The 27,940-nt window shown below is 38.3% G+C and overlaps 1 protein-coding gene across 1 annotated transcript in view; it reads right to left on the bottom strand.

Moving 5' to 3' along the window:
• TOPAZ1 (testis and ovary specific TOPAZ 1) overlaps window positions 1-24,015 on the bottom strand; it is a 42,884-nt gene extending 18,869 nt beyond the window's left edge. The window contains exons 1-8 of the mRNA XM_056337947.1: window positions 22,316-24,015; window positions 18,353-20,795; window positions 12,807-12,874; window positions 10,315-10,445; window positions 8,355-8,416; window positions 5,911-6,029; window positions 3,570-3,655; window positions 2,712-2,849 (exon numbers count right to left, since the gene is read on the bottom strand). Of these exons, the coding sequence (XP_056193922.1) occupies window positions 2,712-2,849; window positions 3,570-3,655; window positions 5,911-6,029; window positions 8,355-8,416; window positions 10,315-10,445; window positions 12,807-12,874; window positions 18,353-20,795; window positions 22,316-23,471 (4,203 nt within the window). The 5' untranslated portion in view covers window positions 23,472-24,015. The remainder of the gene's footprint in view (window positions 1-2,711; window positions 2,850-3,569; window positions 3,656-5,910; window positions 6,030-8,354; window positions 8,417-10,314; window positions 10,446-12,806; window positions 12,875-18,352; window positions 20,796-22,315) is intronic.
• Window positions 24,016-27,940: the final 3,925 nt, after the last annotated feature.

Here is a 27,940-nt window from a genome sequence, read left to right on the forward strand (position 1 = left end):
CTTATCAGTTGATTCCACAACTCATTTAACACGATAATTTAATAAAAAACTGTAATAAAGGGCAATGTATCTTATACAAGCAACCAACTGTCCAGTAAAACACAGTTCTGCTACAGTAATACAGAGGTGCTTAAATTAGAAAAACAAGCACCAGAATTTAGGAAATCCTTCAGCATCTCCCACTCAGTGTGCACTCTGATGTTTAGTAAGGAGGGAAATCCCATACCTCACTCAGCGAGATCAAAACCAGGAACCTTTTCACAAGAGTTTTTGTTTATAAAACCTGTGGCATTTTTGAGACACACACTCCACATTAAATGTGGCTGAAACTGACCAAGAGGTTCAAAAATTATTTAAAGGCAGTTAGAGACAGTAACAAAAGGACAGTACAGCCTTCAGTCTCATTTCTTTAGGAAGCCAGGTTAAAAAAAAACACAGCCCAAGGCCCTGAAGTTGCAAGATGACACTAATGAAGAAAGAAATCTTCCTATTCTGTATCCTGTTTGTTTCCAGTTAGAGGTTCACAGGATCAAGGAAAAAGAGAGTAAGAAGTCACTACAAGTGAACATTTCTTTAGTGGAAAGAAGTCCAAAAAAGTTAATGAGTAAGGTGCAAAAAACTAAAATAAAATCAGAGAAATACAGTTTGCATAAAACCAGATTTTCAAACCAGTTATCTAACTGTGCAATTATTATCTAAGCTACAGTCTGAAGCATCATTCAAGCCAAACAATTTCCTGTAATTTCAATTTATGGCCGCTGTCTCTTCCTCTCGAACCACTGAGAAGAGTGCGGCTTCACCTTCTTTATCCCCTCCAACCCTCATATACATACACATTGTTAAGATCCCTCCCCTACATCCCTGCATATTCAACCCCCCTTAAATACTTTGGGGAGTATTTAAAACACCGTTTTAATAGTTTTGTTTACTTTTCATAACGCAAAAGAGATTTCACTGTTGCAATTATAGGGAACTTAAAAAAAACACCCCAACCTGGTAACTTGAACTGGCTGAGCTCAAGAGTATTCTTTTCAAAACAGAAGATGTTTTTATGAATTAAATCACTGCTGTGTTGTGTGACCAGCCACAACTGTGAAGTGTTAAATCATCAGCCAGTTACTTAATGAGAAGGAAGGAACATCCATTCCAGGGAAAGGCACTTCTCTCCAAGAACTCTGTTAAAGATCATCACTGAAAGCATAGTACTAAGCAAGCAGACTACCAGTCTGTGTAACAGTTCCTGAAAAAATTTAGCTCCCCTGTATTTGAATAGATGACTTTGTTGCGGCTTTACCTGTCTTCCATTTATGTACTTTGGTGCCACCGTGAGGTGCTTGGCCTATTTTAATTTTTACATGGACATTTCTAAAAAATTAAATAAATACACAAACAAACAAATCCCTAAGTAAACTTCCAGACTACCAAGAAAATCAGGCTAGGTTTGGTGGGCAGAACAGTAAGTGTGCTGGAGTGCTGCAGCACAACTAAAATCTGATGGAATTTAATAGTTTTAGACAAATAATTTAATTCTTTAATGTGTTTGTATATAATGAAGCACTACAAATCACAGTAATTCATACAAACTGGCTCAAAATTACTGATATGCACTACAGCCTGCCAAAGATATTCAACAATTGAGGAAAAGGGAAAACATCCCATGCAAAATTACTCTTGCATTATCTTAGTATTTTTAAGCTGTCATATAAATTTTCAAAGGGGTTACAAAGCATTAGAAAAAAGCAACAGGTCTTTTTGAGACATAAAAAGGAAAAGAGAAAACATTAAGAAAAATAAAACCAAATTACACTGATGTATTTTAAAAATTCTGACACAGTGTATTTAAGATATCAAAGAGATGGATAAGCTCCCTTAGATACTTTTTTTTTAGTATTTATGTCTAACAGGTTCACCAACAATTTTTTATGTTTTGATTCTGTAATTTCTTACTTACTGACATCGATGATTAAAATTGTACTCATACCAATAAGATGACAGACAAGAAATCAATTGTGTAAGACCTGATGGTGACAAGTTTAGGCATTTGACTTTGTTTAGTTGGTTTAATGTTTTTGTTTGCTTCTGAGTGACTTACAGAACCATGTAAGTCTTGGATTCATACAGCCAGTTCCAAAATGTTATTACATGACAGCACAATTAGCTTGCCCTGCACAGTTCCTGCAAGTTTTACAGACTCATAATTTCTTTGCCAAATCATTTGAAAACACATCTAGTTTGCCCACCACAGGAAAAGTATTTTTGCCTGCAAGTATTATGAGAATTGTTGCTCCATTTAAGGAGATTACAGCATCTTTAAACAAACACTTCCCTGTTGCAGAAGATTTGCAGAAAGTAATATACCATAGGTGGCTTTTGACTTTAAGAATACATACAAAGTCTGGGTTTGCTTACAGGTCTCTGTATGCTTGGCATAGAAATGTCTCAGAACTTCCCTGTTTTACTACTCTACATTCATACAGCCTAATTCTTGCTCTTTTGCTGATGTCTGTTCTCTTAAAAAAATCTACTAGTTCAAAATTCTACCATTTTCTTTTAAACAAACTTGAGAGGAAGAATTGCTGAACATGCTTTTGATCCATCAATCTCTGAACTTTATTCCCTTTCTGTATATAAATGAACAGAGGAGATGTCATTTTGCATTTAAAAAGCGTTCACACTTACAATCCGTTCCTTTCTTCATTATATTTCTTTACCTTTTCATCCCCTTGTTGAGGAACATGCCCAAACCAACATTTTCTTCTTTCACACCCACGCAAAGTCATGAAATAAAATCTACAATATTTACGGGGCAATTCAATCATCTCGAGGATCTGCTGGACTGAATGAGAAGCCTAAAATAAAATAAAATTGGAACAAGCAGAAAAAAACTAACAGGTAATATTTTTGAAAGCAAACATACTCATTTTTTTTTTCAGAATTTCAAAATACCTACAAATTATAAACAAAAGCAAAGAATACGTGATCTATAATTCAACCTTTGAAACAACCCTCATTTCTATACTATATGTGCAGCATTTCAAAGCGGACCCAGATCAATCCCTTGTCATGTCATGTTAGCGTCCAGTGTGACAAAAATCTGTGTTGAAGACCACAGAGAGAATTCAAGAACTGCTAAATGAGACAGACAATGAGTAGAGGGGAGGAAGAAAGGTGACTAACTCTTGCATGGCTCTGTGTAACAGTCTGAGAATTCTGGGGCATCAATTTCCTTTACCCTTTTTCAGTGCCCAGCATAATGGATAATGCAGTCTGTCTTAAACACATGAAACCTTGTCTGCTTTTCAGTTCTACAAAAACAATAAAGCCAAAAGCATTATTTGATACTGCTTAAGCTGGAAATAGAAATCAACAAATCTCCAGTGAACAGCTGTCCCCTCATTGATTTTGTTCTCAGAAATTGTCTTTACTCAGTGATAACATCTTTAGAGCAGTAGCAACATAAACATACACAGATTCGTAATTTCTGACTAGATATATGGAGAACTGTCTGAATGTCCATAAAAAAAATTAGTGGCAAAGGATCAGAAACCATTAAGGATTTAACTACTCACAACTGCATTTTTTTCCATCTTCCATGGCTCAGAATCTCCATACTTTTGCAATGGCAGTATAGGACTTCTTCCTGAAAATCTGTAATCTAAAAATTGGGACGAGGGCAATAAATGTATCATGTAATAAAACAAATCATACTGAAACCACTCTCATTTATCTTGTTTTCCTTTATATTTACAGTTCCTTCAAGTCACAGAAATTATGGATGAAAATTTGATTAATACAATCTAAAGCCAGTAATTTAAGTTAGTTTTCTTAATTATCTTAAAACTGAGACTCCACAGAAACTTCAAGAGTAAGAACGTTTATTTTAAAAACTTCACTACTTTATCAAAGGTTTTTAATCTAACTTACAGAGATAAGAAATGGAATTAAAATATCCTGAAGTTTTAATTTCAAAAGGACCCCACCGCATCTATATTAGTAATCTTTGCATTCCCACATCACTAGCTATAAATAGCTATTTTTCCAGAACTGAAATAAAACATTTCCTGCTCTCTTTTAAGCAGTGCAATATCAAGCTTAAGCCCAATGTAAGTTACTGGTCTCTTAACCATGAAACTTTGTTTTAGAACTTTTAATTATTACTGATACCAGATTTATTTCTCTGAAAAATGAATAGTGTTAATGGAACATAAAAGTTTGAATATTCAACTCCATATCTAAAGAGAAAGGAGCGCTTTTAAATGCTTTGCTTTCTAGGGTTCCCTCTGGCCCCTTTAAAGAACTGTGTATTCAAAAGGCAGGGTGCTTAGCTCTTTCTGACAAACTAGTCAGAGTGCAGAAGAGCATCCAGTAACGATCTGTGTTCTACTAGAGACCTGCCCTACCTACATGGTTCTTAACGTGCATGTCTTTCTAACAGATATGACTATCACAAGATAGGAAGGAGAAATATAACACAAAACAATTAAATATCTAAGTGTTACGTACAATCACAGCTGCATAATTTTGTGCAGTGATGGTGGGCAATTTGGTAGATTCAGGACTGGATACATTTAGTGATAGGAAAAGACTTGAGGAAACAGTCAACCATTAGCTGCAGAAAAATGCCACTGGGAAATTGAGCTCAGAATTCTTTCCTCCAGATTCTTGCCGTCGCCACAGCACAGAGTTTCTGACCAGGTCCTTTCAAAAGTTTGTACTCTCCCTGCCGATTGTATATGAAATTTGCAGGGGAGCAGGCACTAAAGTGAAATAGCCCATCCTACTGGCACAGTTCTGGGGGAAAAAAAAGGCTGTCTTGCCCTCTCCTAGCCCAGGAACTCTCGCTTTGGCAACAGTTTCAAATGATTTTAGGGAGGAAGATTTAGGAGAACTCTTCAGAAGGTGTATACAATACTTCTAAGGCCAAAGACATGAGCAATTTCAAACAAGTGTAGTCTAGAGACGTATTTTACAGTTGTGTTTTATAGCATCTATGTTTCTTGCACTTCCTGAAAATATTGGTAAACTACATGATGATAAAATTGTTCTGGCAAGCTCAGACTGGGAGTATAATATGAAACTAAGCAAGAACGTCTGATCTCAATTCTGGAAATCTACGTTTATAAACATCCATACTAACCAATAATTCTAAAAACATAATTCCCAAAACAGCTGTTGCAAAGAAACAGAATGAAGCATCTATCCATAAGTAATCAATTCCTGGTTTTCTCTATCTGCAATGCCAAATAAAACAATGCATTTATGTAAAGCTAAATGCCAGAGTTGTTATGTGCAGAGAGAAAGAGAAGGAAACCAACTACAGTTCTATTATATTACAATTTCTCTGGCAGCAGACACACTTAAGAGGCATCTGTCCCAGGTGTGAAATTTACCAGGTCAAAATGAAGTGCTGCTTATTAAATCTAGATATTTCCTTGATCCTGTCTAGCAAATGCCTCACAAACATTTGAATTGGCATAAACAACAAAATTCTGACCTTCAGCAGGGTGGGTAGGTAACAGGTAACAAACAATCAAGACAATCTGCACTTACATTCTCTGACCACAAACAGAGAAAACCATGTTACTTGCCAACAACATGGTTCAAACATAACGTGTCAGAAGACTAAGAACGCAGGCACAGCTGTACCATTAAAGTATCTGAGAACCATAAACATCAAGACAGAATGATTGCTACTTGATCCTACCAAATAGGGTTCTGCTAAAAACCCCAACATAACCCCCAAAACCTCACTAACCTATCATATGAGAGCTTGCATTTCTGCTTCTATGTATGCAAACTAAACCAAAATCCAGACAATGCCTTCAGGAATTGAATAAATTCCTTAAGATTTTATAGGAAAACACATGTAAAAATAAATTCTGTAGGGTTCACCAATACAGCACATGATACCATCCAGGGTTGTCCGGGGTTTCATCACTGTAGCTTCACTGAGGACATTTACTTTCGGGGCATGCAATGACGATCCTGGTAGTAATTCACAGCTCACAAGATCTTTGTATTTACAGCCACTGTTGAGTATTAAAAAACAATAAATTTGTTTAATCAAATTAAAAAGGTGCTTCTCCCATATAGTGAAGCCTGAAAAGGGGGATTATGTGTATAAAAGGTGAGAATTTCTTCAACAATTTACACAACACTTCAAAACTTCTTGTAAATTTAAATAGCTAACAGTCCCACCAACTTTACTTTCATTACTCTCACTGCCTGGTCCAATCTGATTATGTTCTTAACTGAGATTATTCTGTCCTAAAGTATAACTATATGAAAAACACTTCCACGTTTTTTCCCCACTATGCTGACAGGAAGATTGAGATGATTTCTGTCACCTCTGAAGAAGCATCTACTTTTCACTAGTATGTTATGTAGTATCTGCCAAAGGAGTAATCCACAAAGCTTTTCAACTTACATTTGAAGAGCCAACTGTTTTCTTTCCTAATAACTGACTCTACTCAGCAGATGATTTAGGTGATTTCAAAGAAAACTCCAGTTAAAGACCCTTCTGCCTTTAACTATTCCCAAATATGTACATTCTGGATAATTAAACTACTAAAATGTGACATTTTCCAAAATCAGCTACAAATATTGCTAGCAAAATACTTAATGTTATCTCTTTATTTGTAAATAAAGCCACAGCAAAAAATAATCCCCTTTCATGAGATCTTCCTCCCCTCCCCCTTCAATTAAGAATCTAGGTTCAGTATAAAGGACATTTCAGCCTGTTTGAGGTTTGCAGACAGAAACAGACTTGCTATCCCCTGTGAGGGGCAAATTCTAGCTATTTAATACTTCTCATAGCCAGGATAATTCAAATCTTTCCTAAATTGCAGGCTGTTTTTAATCCAGTTTGAAATAAAAATTTTACAGAAGAGAGGAATAAATTTTACCTAATAAACCTAAATTCTTCAATATCAATCTTTGTTTTTATTCTAGTCAATGTATTGTATTGGTCTCTAGAGGAAAAGAATCTGCAGATCTAGTTACTCAGAATGTTCAAGTTACCATGCAAAGGTTTTTTTATGTTTCCTTGTGATGCCAACCTCAGATCTGACACAACAGGATTTACACAGCAGTTTACCTTCAGAATAACAATCTCAGCTCTCTTTTTAATCTAGACATGAAACTACACACAGTTGTGCCAGGAACTGTGAACTATATAGCTCTACAAGAAATTTCTTTTGAGTAACAGCATCACTAGAAGCAGAGTTTGCCAAATAAGAACAGTACCTACGCTTTCTTCTACATGAACCTTTGCAATAGTAACATTTTGACTAAAACTAGAGAAAACAGTTTGCCTCCAAATGAAGGAATAAATGCCTCTGCTCTAACGGCAGAGTGCTGCATTTCAACTAAGGAAGTGAAGTAATGCAGCATCACTTGCACAAACATATTTTATCCAGCATAATCTACTTATTCTATAGCATAAAGAACTACTTATGCTACTAAGGTACATTTAAATGGGTGTTTTAGCAGAAGGAGGAGCTTGGAGCTCTCTAGTGGATTAATAAAAAGATGCAATATTCTCCACATAACAGACCTCCAATACACTTCAAGTCTGTCACAGAAATGTGAGTGGTGCTGCACAAGAGCAATGCCCTCTTCTATGCCAGCTAAGGTTTCCTGATTATTGTGAAAATGACTCAGAAATATCTGTTATTTCTTTTCTAATTACTTCAAGTATTCCATCAGTTAAGTATACTTTTTTCTACAAAGTCTTACTCTGCTTCATTTTTGGGTTGATGTTGAACGGAAGTTTCTTAGTCTGACACTTCAGGTTGTACATACAATAAACACTGTTAAGCACAGCTTGAAGCTAGCGAAAGAGTAAAGCACATGCTTAACTCTACATGCCACGTTTTTAAGAGCCTTTTTTCTACTGCTGTTCAGATATTTGTCAGCCTGACTCTGAATGAGATCTTTCACTTCTTCCATCAGTTTAGAAAGTCCAAAAAGCAGAAAAGAAAGCTGAAAATTTCATTGACTGTTTTGGGTTTTTTTAAAGTTCTGGTAAGTGCTACTGTGGCTGGAAATGTATTTTATGCCGCATTCACACGAAGATGCCAAGGTGGGACACTGGCATGAACTGGACATATTTCATCACCAGCCAAAAGACAAAATAGCCTCTATCTTCCTGTCAGGCTATGACTATACTTGTCTTGTACTCTGCACAGTGAAACTGTATTATTTCACATATTTATTTTCTTCATCACATAGTCACAATAACATAGGAAAATGGAATGAAAATGCTGATGGTGTTTTGGTAAAAACACTGCATTTCGTTTGTACAGTAACTGGGGAATATCACAGGTTACATGAAGGACACAGTATATATATACCTGTTCACAGCTTCACCTTTTTTTCCTTGTTTAACATCAGGCACTCCATCTGCAAACCTGAACTGTGAAGATATTTAAAATATACTTTCAGATACCACAAAGCACTCCTAAGCCTGTTACACTTTACACTACAGAGTTACAACTGTTTGTGATTTTTGGAAGGTGTGATAATATAGCTCTGACTGTAAAAACTGTAAGGTTACTCTTACATCATCTTTTTAAATGGACACTCTACCATTATACTGTGATCTTAATAGTGATTTTTAATTGGAAAATAGGTGACATGATTGTCTTCACTTGTCTTTGCTCCCACTGGTAAGCCCAGCAATTTTTAGGCCCACTGCCCAATTTTAACTGCACCTGACTGATACGTAGAAACCCACAAGAGACATTCTATCAAGTTTAATGAAAATTTAAAGCTGTATTGAGGAGAGATCTAAGGCTTTTGCTCAGCTGCACACCATGGTGTATAGGTAAAAAAATCCCCAAAGATACGGAGAAAAAAGAGCCTGTAACATATTTGGGGGTGAGAATCTGACAGGACTGATACAGAACAAAGTCATGGAATCCTGGCTTTGTTTTATCCATTATTAGTGAAGTAACTTGAACTTCACATTATATCACAAATATATGATAGCCAAAGAATTAGGGATGGATATTCTCCCATTGGATTTCCGAACTTCACCGGTTACCCAAATATTTTTAGGGTTTTTTCATGGTTAGTTTTTGTCCTTCTCACAGCATTATTAGTTGGAAAAGCCATCAAAACAACAAAACTCAAGATCACCCCAAACACAGCTAGTTTTCCATCCACATACAGGAATACATGAAGGGCTGTAACATGTATTTTATGGCTTAAGTTTGAGGCTTTGGTGACTTTAGTTGTATGTATTTACTGCTGTCCAACACAGCACAGAAAAGCAAACATTCAGATACTGATTTTATAAAGCCACAACCAATTGGGATTGACTTGGCAATATTGCAACAAGTACTACATGTCCAGTAACCTATACTATTTGACAGACCCTTTTACCCTCTCCAAGAGGTCAGGGAACAAAATGGTGCTGTTCACTTTGTGAATCAGATGTTAACAGCCCCAATTCCATTTGCTGAAGGATATGTTTCTATTCTGCTTTTAAATAATGATTTTGCCAGGGAAACTGATTCCCTGCTGTTTGATTACCTTAGCAATTACTTACCAGTTTTTAGCCATGTATATTTTACAGTTTAACTTACCCAGTTAAAACCATTATCCACTCTTGAAGTAGTGGAAAACAGTAAATGTTATCAGCACCTATGCCTCTGTGGCAGAGAGTCGTAAATTCCAAGCCATTATCAAAGTAAATAGTAGAATACTTCAGCAAGTCTTTAAAGACCTAGACTTACTATCTAGAGGAAGGACAGAGAGAGTATGAAGGTCAGATAAAGTCTGTGAGCATGAAAATGGCTTAACTTCCCTCTGAACAGCCAGGAAGTCAGTATGTTAATGTAATGGCCCTTCTGCCCGAGTAATGAGCCACAGACTGATCTTCCATGGACGCACAATGGCTGTGCAGCTTCCCAGATTTCCAACACCATCCTGTCCTTCTGAGACTGAGACTTTTAAATCTAGGTATGTTATGTAAAAATGTCACATATGCGCAGTAGTACTCTTCGGTGTTCACCAGGAACAGTAATTTTCATACAATTGGTAATACAGAATTATTGTAACAACTGATATAACAATACCTTGTTTCATTTCAAATTTGAAGATGAATTATTAGTGACAACACAAAAAAATCAAGTTCTGTCAAGCAAAGCCTACACTGTCAGCACAGCATTCTATGAAACACTAATATTCTTTTTATTACAGGAAATTAAGAATTTTGTTGATAAAACAGCATTAGTAATTAAAATTATCCAACTACATGGACTATCATTTCTTAAACTATTTAGTGACAGAAGCATGCTTGCTCAGTACCTTTTCACCCATGTCAAAACTCTTTAAAAGTTCATCTAGTTTTCTTGGTTGCCCATCTTCAAGACAGTCCTCAGTAATGCCTCCCAAAGGACTACTTCCTCTGGAGGAGTTGCGGGTTTTAATATCTTCAGCTGAAAATGTATAAACATATTACTTTATATGCTTCCCATGCTACAAGACAACAAAGCTTTTATTTCCTAAATATTACAAAGCCTTAATACTAATGACATTTAAGAACTCCTAGGACTTCCTAAATGTGAAATTTATAGGTAAAATTATTTCACCTTTAAAGCACAACCATTGCAAATAAGTATTAAACTGAATCTGCAATTAAAATTCTATCCAAGCTGTATGTTCTGTAATAGTCCCTGTGGAACAGTACAACAGGTTTATTTATACAATACTGAATTCAATATTTTAGAAATTAACTCAGTCAAGCTTTGTTATTAAAACACAGCCAAAGATATGTACGGTAATTTGCTAAGCAGGTAGAAAGTTAGTCTTTGCTGGAGAAAGGGATAAGTTAATCATAATGACATGATGCAAACCTGAACTAAATATAGATAGTTCTGAGAAACTCCAAATTCCTGTAAAACAGTAAACGCAATGAGAATTAATTCAGTGTCAGGAAACTTCAGCATCTTTTGCAGATGCCACAGGAAATGAACAGCACACCTGACTGAGGTTTTCTGAAGCAGCTGTTTATGTACAATAGAAGTGTTCTGAATAGAAAATAAATTTGCTATTTCATCGGATCACATGAATGAATTTCAACTGCACTGCATTGTCCAGATACAGGAAGAAAGATCAATTATTGGAAAGGCTTTTATCTTACAGTCACTGGTCTCTGTATGACCATCAGTACAAGACACATCTACTTGAAGTCAATGTACATAACACTTCCATTTGAAAGATGAAGAGGATTGACGTAATCTAGAATACCTTAACTATAGCATTTGCTGCCCCTTAAGACTGAAGCCACTGAGACAAGCAGCCATGACTTCACTACATAACACAAGACATCAAAGCAGTAACATGTATTTCTAAATAAATACATAAATTGTCAGTAATTACCAAAACCTGGCATGTTTCTTGTGTTCTGTACAGGTCTTTTTAAAAAGTCATATACCAAACATAAGTTACCATGTGCATATTAATCTAAGAGTGTGATGTGATCCTAAATTCCTCTTATCTGGGAAGGACTGACTTAAGCCTTTTTCTTTATTTCGAGCACCACAGACTCAAATGACTTTTAGCCTCAAACTTCATTACAGCATGAAGTAAAACAACAAGCAGTCTAAGAAAATGCAGAAGTTACTAAATAGTACAAGACTTGCTCCCACATTTGGTTTCAATTACCTCAGCACTGCAGATGCCATGGCACAGGCTCCTCTCGCTCCTTACACACCAGTGGCCTCACTGTGTACTGCCCCCGAACACCTCAGGGAGGGAACTTGCATCTATTTCTTGGTGTCTGAGCTCTTAAATCCTCATTACCTTTTATTTTGCCTTCTAATCACTGAAGCCTGTAACTCTCCCCCAGTCAGTCACTATTCACTCCTTTTTCTCCAGGAGGCTACAAATCACTGCCCAAATCACTCACTTTTTCTACCTAAATATAACACATTAATATGAAAAAAACCCACAAGAGGTACTGTCACAGACACTTTTCAAGCCTGCAGCAAAATCAACACATAATGGCAGAGTGCTACATTAACAGCAAACTGCCTCCAGAAAGAGAAACACCAAGAACTTTCAAAACCAGTCTCAGCACTCTGTGCTTTCTGCAGTGTCAGTAATGGGATTCTGTTAAAAGTCAAAATCCTGGTCCTCCAGCCTAAGAAATACTTTTCACATCAGACACATGCGTAGTAGGTCTGTATGCAAGCTGTAGAAAACAAAACAAATCACATTCACATGCTACCTAGCTGGACTGTTCTACTTAAAATAGGAAGAAAAAAACGTTAAGTCAGAAGTTATCTTTCTCTAAAAAAAATAAGCACCCTTAAAAACCAAGTTTGTCAGAAGAGGGGCATAGCATCCAGAAAAACCAAACGTACAACCTGGAAAAAAAAACTTATTATAAAATTTTGTCTTCTGATGAACACAAGAGAACAACCAACTGACTCCCAAAGCACTACCGCAGTACTCGGTGTGTTACTATCATCTTATCAACAGAATTCCTTGCCTAAAGTACCAGAGATGGAAAAACACCCACAATCAAAACCAAACAAAAACCCAACCTAGTACTACCAACAGACAAGCACTACAGAGAAATAGATGCTCACTGTAACGCTCAGGTTGGTACCATTTCAAAAGACATCCATTTTATACGCATTAGGAAACAAGCTGCTGTTAGAATAAAAAGATACTACTGAACTGACAAGTTCTTACTTTATGGGAAAGTAGAAAGCCTAGGTTTTGCCACTGAACATCTTTGTGGTTACTTTCTCCTCTTGATTATGCATTAAAAAATCTCCAAAGACTCTTACCTTTTAGCATCCAACCACAGGAATTTTCAGTATCATTTGACATTCCAGATTCTTGTATGGTAATGTGTCTGTTTGGAACAAAACGCATATTTAAGATTTCCATCTTGCACAAAAGCAGAATTAATCTAACCAGTTATGTAAAATTAAAGATCTCAGTAATACTTTTAGCTATTGACAGAATCCTTCCATAAAATACACTGTTGTAAGACTGTTATTAACTCTTCTCTTTTGGCTTTCTTATGCCCATCCTTACAGATACACACCTAAACATGCTAAGTAAAACCAAGACATTTCAAGTCCCAATATCTGTCAGTAAAAGCTCATTATCTCACTTCACTTTTGCCTAGAATACTGAGAAGGGAAATCTTTTATGATTCTCTGTATAGCAAATTATGGAAATACTGTGCTAACAAGCCAATTCATCAGTTTCTACAAAAGATGATTTATAGTAATTTTATATTTGAGACAATTTGCATAATAATGAATCTCAAAGAGATTAACAAAAACATTTGTTCACAGAAAGACACTAACTTCACCTATTTTGAAGATAAATTGGTTAAAAAGTAAGTAGTCCTCTTTAGAAAAGTCAGACTCGCAGAATGGTCAGGGTTGGAAGGGACCTCTGGAGATCATCTGGTCCAACCCTCTGCTATAGCCGGTTCACCTACAGCAGGTTGCACAGAATTACATCCAGGGGTTTTTTTACTATCTCCAGCGAAGGAGACTCCACAACCTCTCCGGGCAGCCTGTGCCAGGGCTCTGTTGCTCTCAAAGTAAACAAGTTTTTCCTCATATTCAGATGGAAGTTCCTGTGTTGCAGTTTGTATCCATGGCCCCTTGTCCTGTCAGTGGGCATCACTGAAACTAGCCTGGCCCCGTCCTCCTGCCACCCCCCCCCCTTAAGATATTTATATGCACTGATATTAAAACATTATATATAGACTACATAAAACAACTTCATCATCACAGATTTTTTGGAAGCTCGTACCTGGAGAATGACACCAAGTATAGTGACAGCAAGCTGCCTAGCAAAATGGAATAATGAAAATTTGCAACAACCTAGTGGAAATGAAAGCTTCCCAATACACATAACTTGGAACTACACAAACATTCAGGCACAGATACCTATGTATATGCATGAGATTCATTACGAAGCAGAGTTAAGTAAGTTACAGCAATTTTGCAGTGATGAGAGTGATTTTTATTAGAGGCAGGCTCTCTGCAGGCTCTCCCCCCCCCCCCCAATTTTATGTGAAATGCAAAGTTTGAGTGATTTTGCCTACAACAACAACAGACTTTCTTTTTTGTAAAATTGCAGTGCAGACAGTTCCAGAAAGCTGTCATTTTCATAAACATTGCTGAAAACTGAAAATATTTAGCAGCATCAAGAGACCAAAGTCTTCATGTTCAGGTCAAAACCCACTTCCAAATCTTTACCAGATTCTGCCAATTGTGTAGTGTGAAATATTTACAGAAGCGCCTTGTAAGCCCTCATAAAGAAGGTGCCTAAAACACATACAGAAAACTACATTTATTACCGTACTTGGCATTTGCTCACCAACCTGACAAATCTAGGAGCACTGACAGAATCAGAAGTAGTCAACACCTTTTAGAGATCTAGAAATGGAGAGAGACTAGACCATGTCAGAATGTGGGATGCTCTTGCATGATGCTGATTAAGTTTAAGCAAATCTCTCTTTACAGCACAAGTTACAGAACCCACAGTGTTCACTTTGCTATTTTGCATATGAAAAATGGATTCAAGTTTAGGCTTTTTATTCAAAAGAGTAAAATGCAGAAGTCTCCTAAGAGCAAGAATGGCTGCTGATGTGCTTTCAAAGGTATCATCCTAGTTCTGTTGGGATGAAGAGATATACTGGATGCCACTTAAGAGTTAAAATCCCTACATTAGAGAAAAGAAACACCTCAGATGATTGATTCAAAAACCTGCACTGTTGGGAGTCACTCGGGGGTATGCAATAGAAAATGGCAAACATAACTATATGCGAAACCTGAGTTTTCACAGCCCCATTCAGGCTGCAGATCCAGAATCCTTTCCTGATGACTAGCAACTAATGCCTGGAAGTGACCAGCACTCACTATTCTCTTCTTAAAATGCAACCACCAGAGGAATAACCTTACCCTAAAAGGCAGAGCATGCTAACTGAATCAAACCATTCATGACATTCACAAGCAGAGCCTTTTCTGAATCTTCCTGGACTAAAGAACACAACCTGCTTGTCCTACTTAAAACTACTTGGTCAGAGACATCAATTCTGGGCGCATGAACAAGCACAATTAGTTAAGTAGGAAACTTTAGGTCACAGATGTGTAGCAATATTAGATGCATCTGTGGTTGCTGGCTGCTTGGTTAGTTCGCTTAAAAAAATCCAACTAATCAACCAATAGCAACCCCCCACGACTTATTTGAATTTTGTATCTCAATCACTGTTGTGACCATTATGTTCTGCTTTTGAAGAACAGGTGCCCACATTATCTGAAATTTGGAAGCCAAAAATTACTATCCTTGAATTTTCATAACTAAAAATACCCCTATGGCTTTTAAGGTCACAAACAGTCAAAGATAAAAAGTGTCATTGGCTAAACATGTCTTGGTGTTTAAATTCAAAACTCAAACAAAAACATGGATCCACGCTAATAGCTACAAACCCACAGTGGCTAATAGTTGCCACTGAACACTTGTCAGTTCCTGAATCAAGCTGGTACATCCTTCACACTGTTTCACTATGAAATGTCAATAAAAAGTATTACTTCATTACAGCAACTGTCATTTTGACAAGCTGCTAGATCTCAGATTTTTGTAGTTGGAAGAAAACTACAAATTAAGGCACCAATCGTTTCCTTTACAATTACAATTTAAATGCTATTGAACTCATAAGTAACACTGAACACATTTTAAAAAGCTTTTTAACAACCCAGCTACACTTTCAGAATAACCTGCTGCTAGCAGAAATACAGTTCTTACTGCTCTGTACCAATGCCAGACTAAAATATCAGTACACAAGAAGTAATGTTCTGAAGTCCATCCCCATGCATACATGCACTAAAACTGTATTAGCAAAGATCCTGATTCTTTCTGTCATCATCTGCCTGTTCTTGCTAATCTGAAACATTAATCTGAAAAAATGATAATAAAAGCTATGTATTGATACAGTTAACGAAAACATTCAGCAAAAACCACCTTGTGCAGCCATTAAGTGCTTGCATTGCTCTTCTACCTAGATTACATTCATCTAGAGTATAATGGCTAACAGTAACCAAAGGTTAAACAAAACATGCATACAAACTAATTAGAGTTGGTTTACAACAGTGCAGTTCTGACTCATTGTTCCACATGGACAGGCTGAAGTGGTGTTACAAACTAATACTGCAATGAAGCAAAACCGAGCATGTATAAAATCAGAAGCCAGACAAGAAAATATAGACAATAGTCTAGAACACCTGGAAAGAAAGAAAAAAAACCCAACAAACCACACACAAAAAAAACCCCCAAAACAAAACAAAGGACATTAACAAAAACAGTATTTTATTTCAAAATATGTAGTACAATGTGAGCCTAACTCTACCAGCATAATCACTTTTTTGGTTGGCCAAACAAAGCTGAAGTCCCAGTTGTATCTGGTAAATAACAACAAAATAAAAAATCAATAGCATGAAATGGCCATTATCTGGTTATACCATAAGCCACCTGATAACGCTGTGGTATAGTCTATTGCCCTACTTTAATATTCTTGTAGTCATTACATGAATATGTTCCTGACTGTTACCAACTATAATCAGTCACTGTCTAATGATCTTTGCATCAAACTATGGAAGGTAAAAAGCAAAACCAGACAATTTTGCTTGCTTCTTTACCAGATTAAGTGGAAATTTTAAGAAATAGGAACCATGCATTTTTATTTGTCTTGGCTGATGACAAGCAAATTCAGCAGGTACCAGGAAGAAAGCTGAAATACGACTTCAAACAAGTTCAGTTTTCATCTAATGGTTGTGATAATGTTACTCTAACTCAATGTCATTACTAATTAAAGGGAATATTTGTCCTCCCTACAAAGCACTTACAAAAGCCAGTAATTTTCAGTTAGTATTCATATAAATAGCAAACTTTACTATCATAACTAATACACGAGTGTAAAGGGCTCAGATGTTCTGGCCTTCCATTCTGTGAAAGAGCTGTCAGGACAGTCTGTGGGAAACCATCTCTGAACAGCCATTATTACCCTGGGTAATACAAAGCAAATACTCAATTCTGTTATACAGTGTATATAATATACAGAAATGTACACAACATGAATACTCATACTAAAAAATTTACTGTGAGGCAGCCTAGTTGCTTCTTAAGCTGCATGCTCCTACTAAAGACTTGCCCTGTTCTTGAGAGGCTTGTTTTGGTAGAAATTTTATTCTATTAACATCTGCAAGTTTTATATTCTCATGTCTAAAAAACTTGTTTAGCACCTCAAAGAAGATTCCTTTCCTCTTTGGCACATGGGCTTAGTGAAGGAGAAAGAATAAGGAGAGTAAAGAGTAAAAAAAGTGAATGCAGTTATAAGGAGGTACAACGTTGAAAATAATTAAAACATTATTTAAAATAAGGATAACATAACACCTCCCAGAAAGAGCACAGGAAGAAAATTAAAACACTCCTCCCAATAAAACAACCCTAATCTTCAGTGGAAAATCTTGTACTATTTCTATCTAAGCTTTATGGTTTACTTTGTAAGATGAAAAAATTAATCTTAAAACTCCTTAATTAAACACAAGTATCAAAGCTTAAGAGAGAAAACAGACTAGACAGTTAACTAGTTCCTCTATCCCTCAAAGGACTACTACCTCTTTTACAAAAGTTTGTTTCTACTTTAAACCTCTCTTCCCCTTTCAGTGACTTTCATTATCATCTCAAAACCCATAAAAAATTAATACCCATAATTTACACCAGGAACTTGCTGAATGAAGATGCAGAATCATAAACATCTATATTGTGTCAGCCAAATTACAGATTTGAAAACGATTTACATGTCTGGGGATAGGAGAAAAGCAGGGAAAGAGGATGACAGAATGGAATGTTACTGTACAGACAACCATTTACTCATACAGATCCAGCAGAAAAATAAGCTGCACCTAGAAAGTAAAAAATATTTCTCTGTATTATACAACTTTACAACTAAAAATCTCCCATCAAAGGGATACATGCTATCTCAAATCAAGTCAGATATTTAAATATATTATTTATTAAAAATAATATTCTTAATTTGTTTATACTTTCACATTCCACTTCACTTGGTTTAAACCAATTCTTTAGGACCATGATTTCCTTTGATTCAGAGTTTATCTTAGTTCTTACGAAGAACCAATTAATGTATTTGCATTCAGAATACTGCCTTACCTCAATCAAATTTTGACATTTAAAATCAACCCAGAAATTACTGAAATTCTGTAAGGAAGACTGACCACTACAACCAAAGTATACTGATATGAGAACAAATTACTTAGAATTACTATAATAAAAAGAATTATATGCATACCTAAAATTATCATCTACTGAGTCTCTATTTTCTGAGATAACAGGCTTAACATCCTGCTTTTTGTCTTCAATGCATCTGCTAGTACAGGACGCCTTCACAGGACAATTTTCACACTCTGCAAGTGCAAATTCCTTTTCATTATTTGTTCCAAAAAGGTCAGGGTCATCTTGAATCACATCAATGACAAGAACATCTTTTTCGTAAGCTTCAAGAATATCTGGAAAATGTTGACTTTCGTGTTGTGAAAGATTCTCTCTTGATTTTCTATCATCATTTATTTCTAATGAAACAGAGCAGTCAATGGTTTTCCAAGAATGATTGGGAAAATTAGATTTTAGTATGCATTTAGTATCATGGAAATCAGGCACAGATGCTGCTAGTTGCCCATTGAGAAAAGGATGTGGATATAAAGAAAACTGCTCAGGGAGCACAGACATCTCATTTGAAAGGTTTTCAGAGCCATCGTTCTGAAAGTCCTTACTGTTGATCTCACCTACTTCTTTCTTCATGGAAGCTGTAGACATAGCATCACTTGTGACAGTAAGAGACTGCTCCTCAGAATTAAGCAGAAAAGTCTGTTCACCTGATTGCTGCCTCCTCGAAACACTAATGCTGTCAAGAACTTCTACTGGACTACATGTTTTTCTTTCAAATGAATGGACAGATTTCAATTTTCTGAATTCAGTTTTATTTCTGCATAAAGGAATTTTGAACTTTGTCAAGTTTCCAGTGCTTAATCCTTTCATTCCCTTTAAATCAGAAAATGTCTGGTTCACTACTGATGCTTTATGGCTGAAGTTTGCTCTGTGTGTGTTACCTGTCTGGACTGTCACAGACAGGTCTCTCTTTGTTACAGCTTCTTTATTTTTACCTTTCTGTTTTGTTGTAAAATTCAAGGTTGTTTTAACTTTTTGCACATCATCATGGTTAAAAGCCACAGCACTTCTGTCCATACTAACTGCTGATTCCACATTTTCACTGCTCCTTCTCAAAGCCTCATAAATATTCACGGAAGAGGATTCTGGTGTTTCAAGTGAAGTCAGACATTCAGTATTTGGATCCTTTATTTTATGTGTAGATGCTTTGTTAATTTCTGCTGATGACATATGCAACTCCAACAGCCTCAAATTCCCAGTCACAGCACTGCTTCCTACAGCTTCAACACTACTTTTACTAGAGGACTCCTGGAAAGCAGCCCTTGAAAGCTTTTTTCCTTCCGAGATGGATCCATGATTTTTTTGAACCCACTTGTAAGTCCTGGCACATGATTCGAAAGGCCAAACTTTTTTACCAGTCATAGGTATTGTTCTTTGACAGGTAAACTGCTGCAGTTTCTTATTAACTTTACTCAATTTTTCATCTGTCTTGCTTTTGTGACAACTGGGAACATCACGGACCTGAGCTAGCACTCTCAGGCTACCTGAGGCAGCAGAACGATGTGCCATACTGTTTGAGTTTTCTCCTACTGCTATCATGGAGAGCTCAGATGTCTTAAAGCCATCTTCAAATGCAAGTGGTTTGGTACTATCCTTTCTCCAGACTGATATATTTTGTACTTCATGAGTAGGTCTTCTTATATGAAGATTTGATGTATGATCATATGAAGCTGAAAGAGTAGTTTCCTTATGATTTATTCCTAAAACGGCAAGGGAGCTTGATGTGGCAACTGGTGCTTCTGTTTGTAGCTCACACTCACTGCATTCATGAGCTATGGCTGTGAAAACATTCTGCACTGCCGATTTTTCAGTGATTTTCATCTTTTTTCTATGCCTTCTACCAATACTCCACCTTTTTCCCCTTAAACACTTAGCGTTTTCACTCTGACAGCATGAACAACACCCTTCTACATTTTGAGGTGTTTCTTTATTAAACAATAAACTACATTTTATAGGTGATCTCTCACTTCGCATTCTACTAGCACTGCAATTCATATCACTCTGTTCTACACCACTGTCAGGAAAAACATGCTTGCTTTTATCCTGGGCTACATGGAAGAACCCACTTAATTTATAATGGCTGCTACTTTCACTAGCTGAAGACTTCACAAATGTATTGATATAACTACAGACCTCTAGCCTCACAAAAGGATTCTTTTCTGTTGCACAGAGCAAGCCATTACTGTGGTTTAGGACATTTTTGCAATGTTCAGCATCACATTTTGCAGATACATTTCTCACATTTTCAGCTGCAGTCACACTAACACTTTGCAAGCACCCAATTTGATCAGTTCTGGGTTTCCTTTTTTTACGCTGGATGCCAGATTTTGTTACAGGATGACATCGAAAGCTCTTGCTTCGAGTCCCACCTGAAGTAGTAACCATAGGAAATTCATAGTAGTGAGGTTCCTTTTGCTCAGAATCTTCTGATTTGTTTTGATTTGTCTTAAGCTTCTTCACAGCTCGTGTACCGAACTCCTGCTCAATTGCTTTCCATTTTTCCTTTGCTGATTAAAAAATAAAGAATGTCATTAAAGAATATGCTAAGGGAGAATGACCATCCTAGTACTACATTATTTTATAACGAGAACAAAAAACATTCAAGGCTATCAAAGAACAAGATAGTGTACAAGGCTAAAACGTTTCTGTAGTTTTAGCAGTTGCTTTTTTTTAAGCGACCACTATTAGCAGACTTGCAGTAACAAATGATATTTTGTCTTCAGAAACAAATGTGAAGATGAACAAAACTTTAAGGTGTAACAAGGACATAGGAAGTTGTAGATTTAAAACATAGGTGGAAAACAAATTAGAGCAAGTCTGGCAAAAAACCATGCAGGTGCTGTTTGCACACTTGGTCTTAAAATCTTTTGTTTACACAGTAGGTGCTCTGTAACAGGAAAGCTTGTTCATAAGAATGTAGTAATTTATTCCAGATATATAGTCCAACCAAATGCATCAGACTGTTGAAGAAGATTAGGAAAACTGCAGGGCTTGCATTTTTATAAAGGTTTTTTTTTTTAAATTTTTTAATTAAAAGCAAATACAGATTATGTGAAAAACTGTACCTCTGAATTTTTTTTCTGGAAATGGACTAAAGAATGTACTGGTAGAATGATGGATTTTTTTAAGATCTTAGTTTTCAAAGTAAATAAGATACAATTTTAATACCAAACTTTCTCAGAATATGGTTCCTAGATATAATATTTCTTAATAACAGCCTACAGCAAGTATTTTTCATTTGAATGTACCCATTTTGAAAGTAAAAAGAATGCCTTTTAGACAACTTTCATGAAAATGAGACTTTTACAAACATCCTTTCAAAATTGTTCCAGTTTGATACAATGCTCTCTTAATACACCAAAATACAATCTTTGTTGCTACATCTTTTAGGATTTTGCAGAGAATAGTAACTAAAAGGCAAAAAGTTCTGGAAACAAAACCCAGCATCCTATAAAGGCAAGCACTAAAACAAAATAGCATGATACATATTAAAACATAATCAAATACACAGATGGATGAAGAATTGACTGTTTTTATGTTGGCTTTGCTGAAACTACTGCCTCCTTTCCTGTTTGTGCCTGACCTTCTACACATAAATGAACTGATCATTTTTGAGGGAAAAAGAAAATAATTTCTCACTTGGAGCCTGCTGCTGCCAATACCCCTTCCTCTCCCCACCTCCCAAAGGGTATGTGGTTTCCTCTCCTTTGCGCTATAGTACTGCTTTTCTCCTTCAAGAAAAGCTCTTCCTCTTCCTAAAGCCTGTTTTCTTGTACTGTACAGTACTGTAAAGCAGACCTTAGCTCTTACGTCTACACTTCTTGAGCTAAGTTAGCAGCCACTTTGACTTATGTAGAGGCCACTCTTTCCTGCCCCCATGACTTTGTCCCACACAGACACACCTGCAAAAGAAAAAATTACCTCCTGTTTTTCCACTTTTTAATGGGGTCTTAATGCAGCACCAGTCCCTTGACCTGGGAGCCCAAATTCTGCACCTGTACTTCTACAATGGGGCACAAGTACTCACCACTCTCTCCAAGGCTGCCTGCTCCTTTCTGAGGGTTTGAGCTCTGCTGTTCCTCCTTCATGCAATGCTCGTGCATCTTTCCTTGGGGTGTTGGTTGCTCTTGGCCACTTAGATGCTGTAGCTGCTGTGACACCAGTGCCCTCTTCCTCAGGCTCCCAGCTCCTTTCTTGCACTCTGAACACTGTGTATACAGTTCTAGCAAGGCAGATGTGCCACTCCCTCTGGAACCTTGTTGTTTTGGTTTCACCAAAGATGCCCCTTCTTTCTTCCTCAAGCATCTCTTTTGTTTCTGCTGTGTCCCTGGCTTTCTTGATCCAATTAAAGAACACCCACCCAACTTCTCTGGCATATCTACCTCTTCATGGGGTTTTGGTTCAGGCAAGGATTCCCGAGTCGCCAAACTCTTCTGATGATCTGGGATTTGCACCTTCGGTATCATCATGGAGTCAGGGCTTTTCATTTCAGTACTACATGTGCCCTTGCTGGGTTGCAACACCTCTGGTACTGGCAAATAGGAAACACCATGTCTCTCTGTGCCCTTAATTTCCTCCTCTGAGGGTGGAATTTGTGGTTTTATTTCCATAAAGGAATATTTGTCATTTTTCCCTGAACTCTCCTGAAAACCTGAGAGGTTCACTCCTTCTGAACTATGTTCTTTCCCTCCAATCCCTGCTGAGAATTTATTTTGCAAAGTAGTTCCTAAGAAAAAAACCTGTTGACCCTGTCCTGTCTCACTCCTTACAGGCTCTTCCCAACACGCTGCTGCAGCTGTGGTCACTGCCTGCCCATCTTCACATAGAGCATCTGAAATTGCCAAAGCTACATCCTTGCTGCTTCTGGCAGCCCTCCTGCACTGTATTCCCTTGCTTTTACCTGGGAATCTCTGGCTACTCCTGCCTTGCTTCTTTTGCACGGGCACAAGAGAAGCAAACTGCTCACAGGAAATGCTGGAGAGCAGGGCAGGTTGCAGATGGGATGACAAGAGCTGCTCAGGTTTTCCCTTTGGTGCCAGGTGAGGACTCTGCTTGACTACTGATTTTTTCGCCGGCTCATGTCCTACCCCCGCACCCAGAGAGCCCGAGCTGGTGACCATTCTGTCGGCTGACTTCCCCTTGCTAGCTGTTACCACCTTCCCTGATCTTAACTGTGGCATCATAGCAGCCTTGAGAAAGCAATAAAATCCACCAAATCCACTCACTAGAGCATGTTTAATAGCACCCCAGCTAGCCCAGCACCCAAGACAGGCACAGGCCAGGCCAGGCAGGGAGCACAACCTCGCTCAGGCAACTGCCTCAGGGGTCACCCGGGGGGCACCAGCCTGACAGAAAGCATGCACGGGCCGCCTGGGGAAAGCCCACGCCCCCACAGCCTGGAGCAACCCCTCACGGCAGCGCGGGGTGGAAGCAGCGGCCCCGCACCCCTCCCGCCTCCCGTGCCGCGCCGCGGCCTCCCGTGCCGCGCCGCCCGCCGCCTCCCTCGCCACCCCTGCGGCCGCAGCAGCCGCCCAAGCCAAGCCCGCTCCCCGCTTCTGTCGTCCACCGATCTGTCCCTCGACGGTTCGCCGGAGCCCCGCCAGCGCCGCCTGCCTGCAACGCGCCGCTCACTGCGACGGACGAGCGCCCGCTGCGGCCGGTAATGGCGGCGTGGCCGGGGCAGGCGCAAGGGCGGGAGGCGGCGGTGGGCGGCGGCGTGAGGGTGTCTCCGAGGCGGGGCGCGGGGCGAGGCTCGGGGAGCAGCGGGGCAGCGCCGCTACCGGCTCGCCGCCCTCGTCCTTCTGCCGCATGGAAGCTCCTCTCCTGAGGCGGGGCCGAGCACCGGGGTGGCAAACGCTGCTGCCCCGGGCGGCGGAGCTCGGCCGGGCGCTGGTTTCGGCTGCGGAGCCGTCGTGCCGCCCCCGTGGCTGAGCCCCGTGCTGCAGCGGCTGCGGCCCGAGGGGCGGCCAGGCGGCGGCGGGCGCGGCCCGAGGTGGTGGGGCCCGGCGTGGAGCTACCGGACCCCGCTCCGCGCCGAGTGGTGGCAGCCGTTCGGCTCGCCCAGGGCTGAGTCGGGTACAGAACAGCCCAGCTGCCCTGCTCCCCTCAGGTGTTATCCACCTCCATGAAGCAGCGTTGCTTCCTTTGCCCACAGCACTTCGGAAGCTCCCTAAAATAGAGGAGCAATACGCTTGTTTCCATAACCATGGCTTATGGAAACTTCGTATTTCAAATAAAGTAGTTTCTCAGGAGTTAGGAAAAACAGCTTGAACAGTTAGGCTATGTAGTCAGAAAACAGCTGAAATTGGTGTTTGGGCTTCAAATGTGGTGATAGTTTCAACACAAATGGGGGACACCAAAGCCTCAGGAACACTCACTGTGTGGTAACGTGAACACGTAGAAGTTAGCTTACAAAAACAGCATTGTACAAAGATTGAATCTAAGTGGAGAGTGCTATGAAAATCACAAATGATTAAATTTAATAAGGTGATGCTCACTGGTAGATACTTACGCTGGTAGTGCTAGCAATGCCATCAGCAAAACCAGACGTGGTTGGTAAATAGCTGTGTCCTGCCCGTGGTCCCTTTCCGCTCGCAGGTGGTTCCTGAGGGCTGAAGCCCTTTATTCAAATTAATTTCACCCTGGCTCAGTGTTTGGTGGTGGTCACATTTCACACATCATAGTTTCAGACCCGTGCACAGAAATAATGGGTTTTGTGTCGTTACTTTCCAGAAGTGCGATACTATGGATGTAAAAGGGTGGTTTAAGAATAAAATTATATTTTACTAACTGGTGTTGGCTCGCTGCGTGACTTCAGCTCACATTACTCACTTTATCTCTGTTTCTCCATCTATAGGCAGAGGTAATACCTTGCTGTCCAAAGAAAGACAGAGAACACTGGATTTTTGGCAAAACCTCTCCATAGGTGAGGGAAGCACAGGCAGGCTGGGAAGCCATTAATTTTCTTTTGCTTATCAACCTCTTAGATTGCATGTAGGTGCTTAAGCACAACAAAAAAGTCAGCAAGTGGCTAGCTAAAGCTAATCAAAGCAGAAAATACAGATTTCTTAGGCAGTTTCTCCCCTGGCTCGGTATTGCGCTTCAGGTCCTTGGGACATAAAGGACGCAATAATAGGAAGTTAACTGCACAGCATTTATCATTGTCAGTGTTCAGCACAAGGCTAGTATTACATAAAACATTCCGTTCTGGCAAAATTTAACCTTCTCCAGTATGTAACGTAATCTTTTGATAGCAAGACAAGAAAGAAAAAGATATGCCAAAAGCAGTAGTAAAGGAAATCTGGAAGAACAGCGTATGAATTATCTAACTGCTCTCTAGTATAGTTTTTACAATTTGAGTATTTAGTTATTTACAATTATGAGAACACTTCTCAGACTGGATTTTTTTATGAAATTACTAAAAAATCTACTTGAAATGAATACTGATTAAAGACATTCTTCTTGAAGGTCCTTTGAAAAAAGGGCTACAGCCTCCAAAAGGACACTTTGAAGAAGCTGTGGATTATGTTAAAAAACAGATTGCATTGTTTACAATACTGCTAAAAAGAGGTAGTATAAACATTGTCTTCCAAAGTGGATCAATTTATCTTTTAAAAACACTTGAAAGAGGAGAGACTTTTAATACATAGATGTATTATTTAAAAAAAATTATGTGTCAAGTGCTTATTAAAACTGTTGGTTATTAAAGGAGAAATAACTTTAAAAAAATCACGTAAGCAGCTTAAGGGGGGAAAACAAGTTCTTTTCACATTCCAACAATATTTGTATTAGTAATACTACAAGGAAATGTTTAAACTTTATTTTAAAATTCTATCTTGTTTGGAAATAAAGATAAATGTTTGTTTCTCTTGAGTTTTTTAAGCGCTGTATCTCAATGCCATATCTAAATTTTAGAACTGGTTCATCTTTTGCTGATCTTTCACTTTGTTTCACTGTTTCTTGTTCATCCTAGACACTTAGTCATAGAAGTATGAGGTACCAAGTATCTGAAAGTATAAAGGGAATCCTGGTGCCTAAACCCATTTTTTCCTAGAATAACCAGTATACTCAGAGATGCCTGGCAATTTCCAAGAAAGAAAAAGGAACTTGTGTGACTACATTTATGTAAAGTCCATGAAATAATTTTTTATTTCTTCTCTCAGAGGAGTAACTGTGTGTACTTAACCCCCCCAACTACTGTAGTTTGCATTACTAGTGTGGAGGAATTGTGGCTGCAGGTCTAACAATGATACATTTGAGTAACCTTCCAAAAGTTTTTGAAGGATTGAAATTTATAAACACATAAACCAGCTACGTAGGTGAGCAAATCATACACATTTTTCACTGGGCTGTAATTTAGACTTTGCTAACACTCACGTTAGCAACAGAAATTAAGTCGTCTTTTTTAGCTAGGGAGCTGAGAAGAATTAACTTGAAAATTAATTGGTTTTTTTGTGAGGCAATGTGAAAAATGTCCCCCTGGACCACTTCTTTTTGCATGGCTTACATCTTCATGCTTGGCTGAAGGATAGATTTGTTATCTAGCAAACCTTAGTGGAAAGAGTTTGGCTGTGCTGTAATAACTGGGACTGAGCTCTGAAGAATATGCATAGTCTGTTATATTCTTAAAACATGCCAAATTAATCCCTTAAGTAATACAACTAAAATGAAATAGGAGAGTTTTAGTCCAGTATGTCTGAGAAGGTATCCTTTTATAACCCCAAGGATTTATTTATTAACAGTTCTGAGTTACTGGTTTTGCAAAGGTAGCACCCAAATATAGTGAACGTAGATATGATTTTTAAGTAACTTCTTTACCCCCTGCCTTCCGTTCAAATACACGGGTGTTTTGGAAATAAGTGTATTGCTGTTGAACTAGGAAGTTTCATCTCAAGCCATTCATGTATATCCCTCTAAAACTGCCTTTGCTTTCTATTCCCAGGGACTTACTGCAGGAGCCACCTTTGACATGACATCTAATGAGAATCGTGCTAACTGCCCTGTTAAGACTTCAGGTATGATGTATGCATTTGACTCGTCCTTGGTAGCTTAACTGTATAGGTGTTCATCCAGTTTACACTAACAGCTGTTTGTCAGTTTTTCTAGCCTGACACTATGATCTCTGTTACACAAGGGCCAGTATGGTGTTGAAAGCAGAGGTACCTCAGTGGAAATATGTGATCTGTTTTGTGAAATGCCTGAGTGATTACACTACATGGCATCATGCTGGCAGACTAGGTGAATCCTTTTGAACCTTTATTTTGGTGTCTGTTTTTATTGTAGATTAAAGTAACTTAATTTTCCACCAGTTTAAAATGAGACGTTGGAGGAAAAAGGACAGCTGGTGTATTTCATAATGAACCATCTGGCATTTCTTGGTAGATCCTCTGATTCCTAATTTACTACTGAATTGTGACAGCATGAAAATCAAAATTATTGATTGTGTGGAATCAGTGTTTCCCTCTGGCACATTTTGTGCTCCTTCAGTTTCTGTCAATGGATAGTCATTGGAGGGATAAGGGCCTCTCACACTGAGCTTTGCAAAGCTTGAAAGTCTTATACCATTTGGCCTTTTTCTGGTAATCATGCTGTTTGACATTTATTCTGGAAGACTGACTTTACAGATGATCGCATCTGATCTGAACCTTACAGA

This window comes from Falco biarmicus, chromosome 4 (genome assembly GCF_023638135.1).
Source record: "Falco biarmicus isolate bFalBia1 chromosome 4, bFalBia1.pri, whole genome shotgun sequence".
Classification (NCBI taxonomy): Eukaryota; Metazoa; Chordata; class Aves; order Falconiformes; family Falconidae; genus Falco; species Falco biarmicus.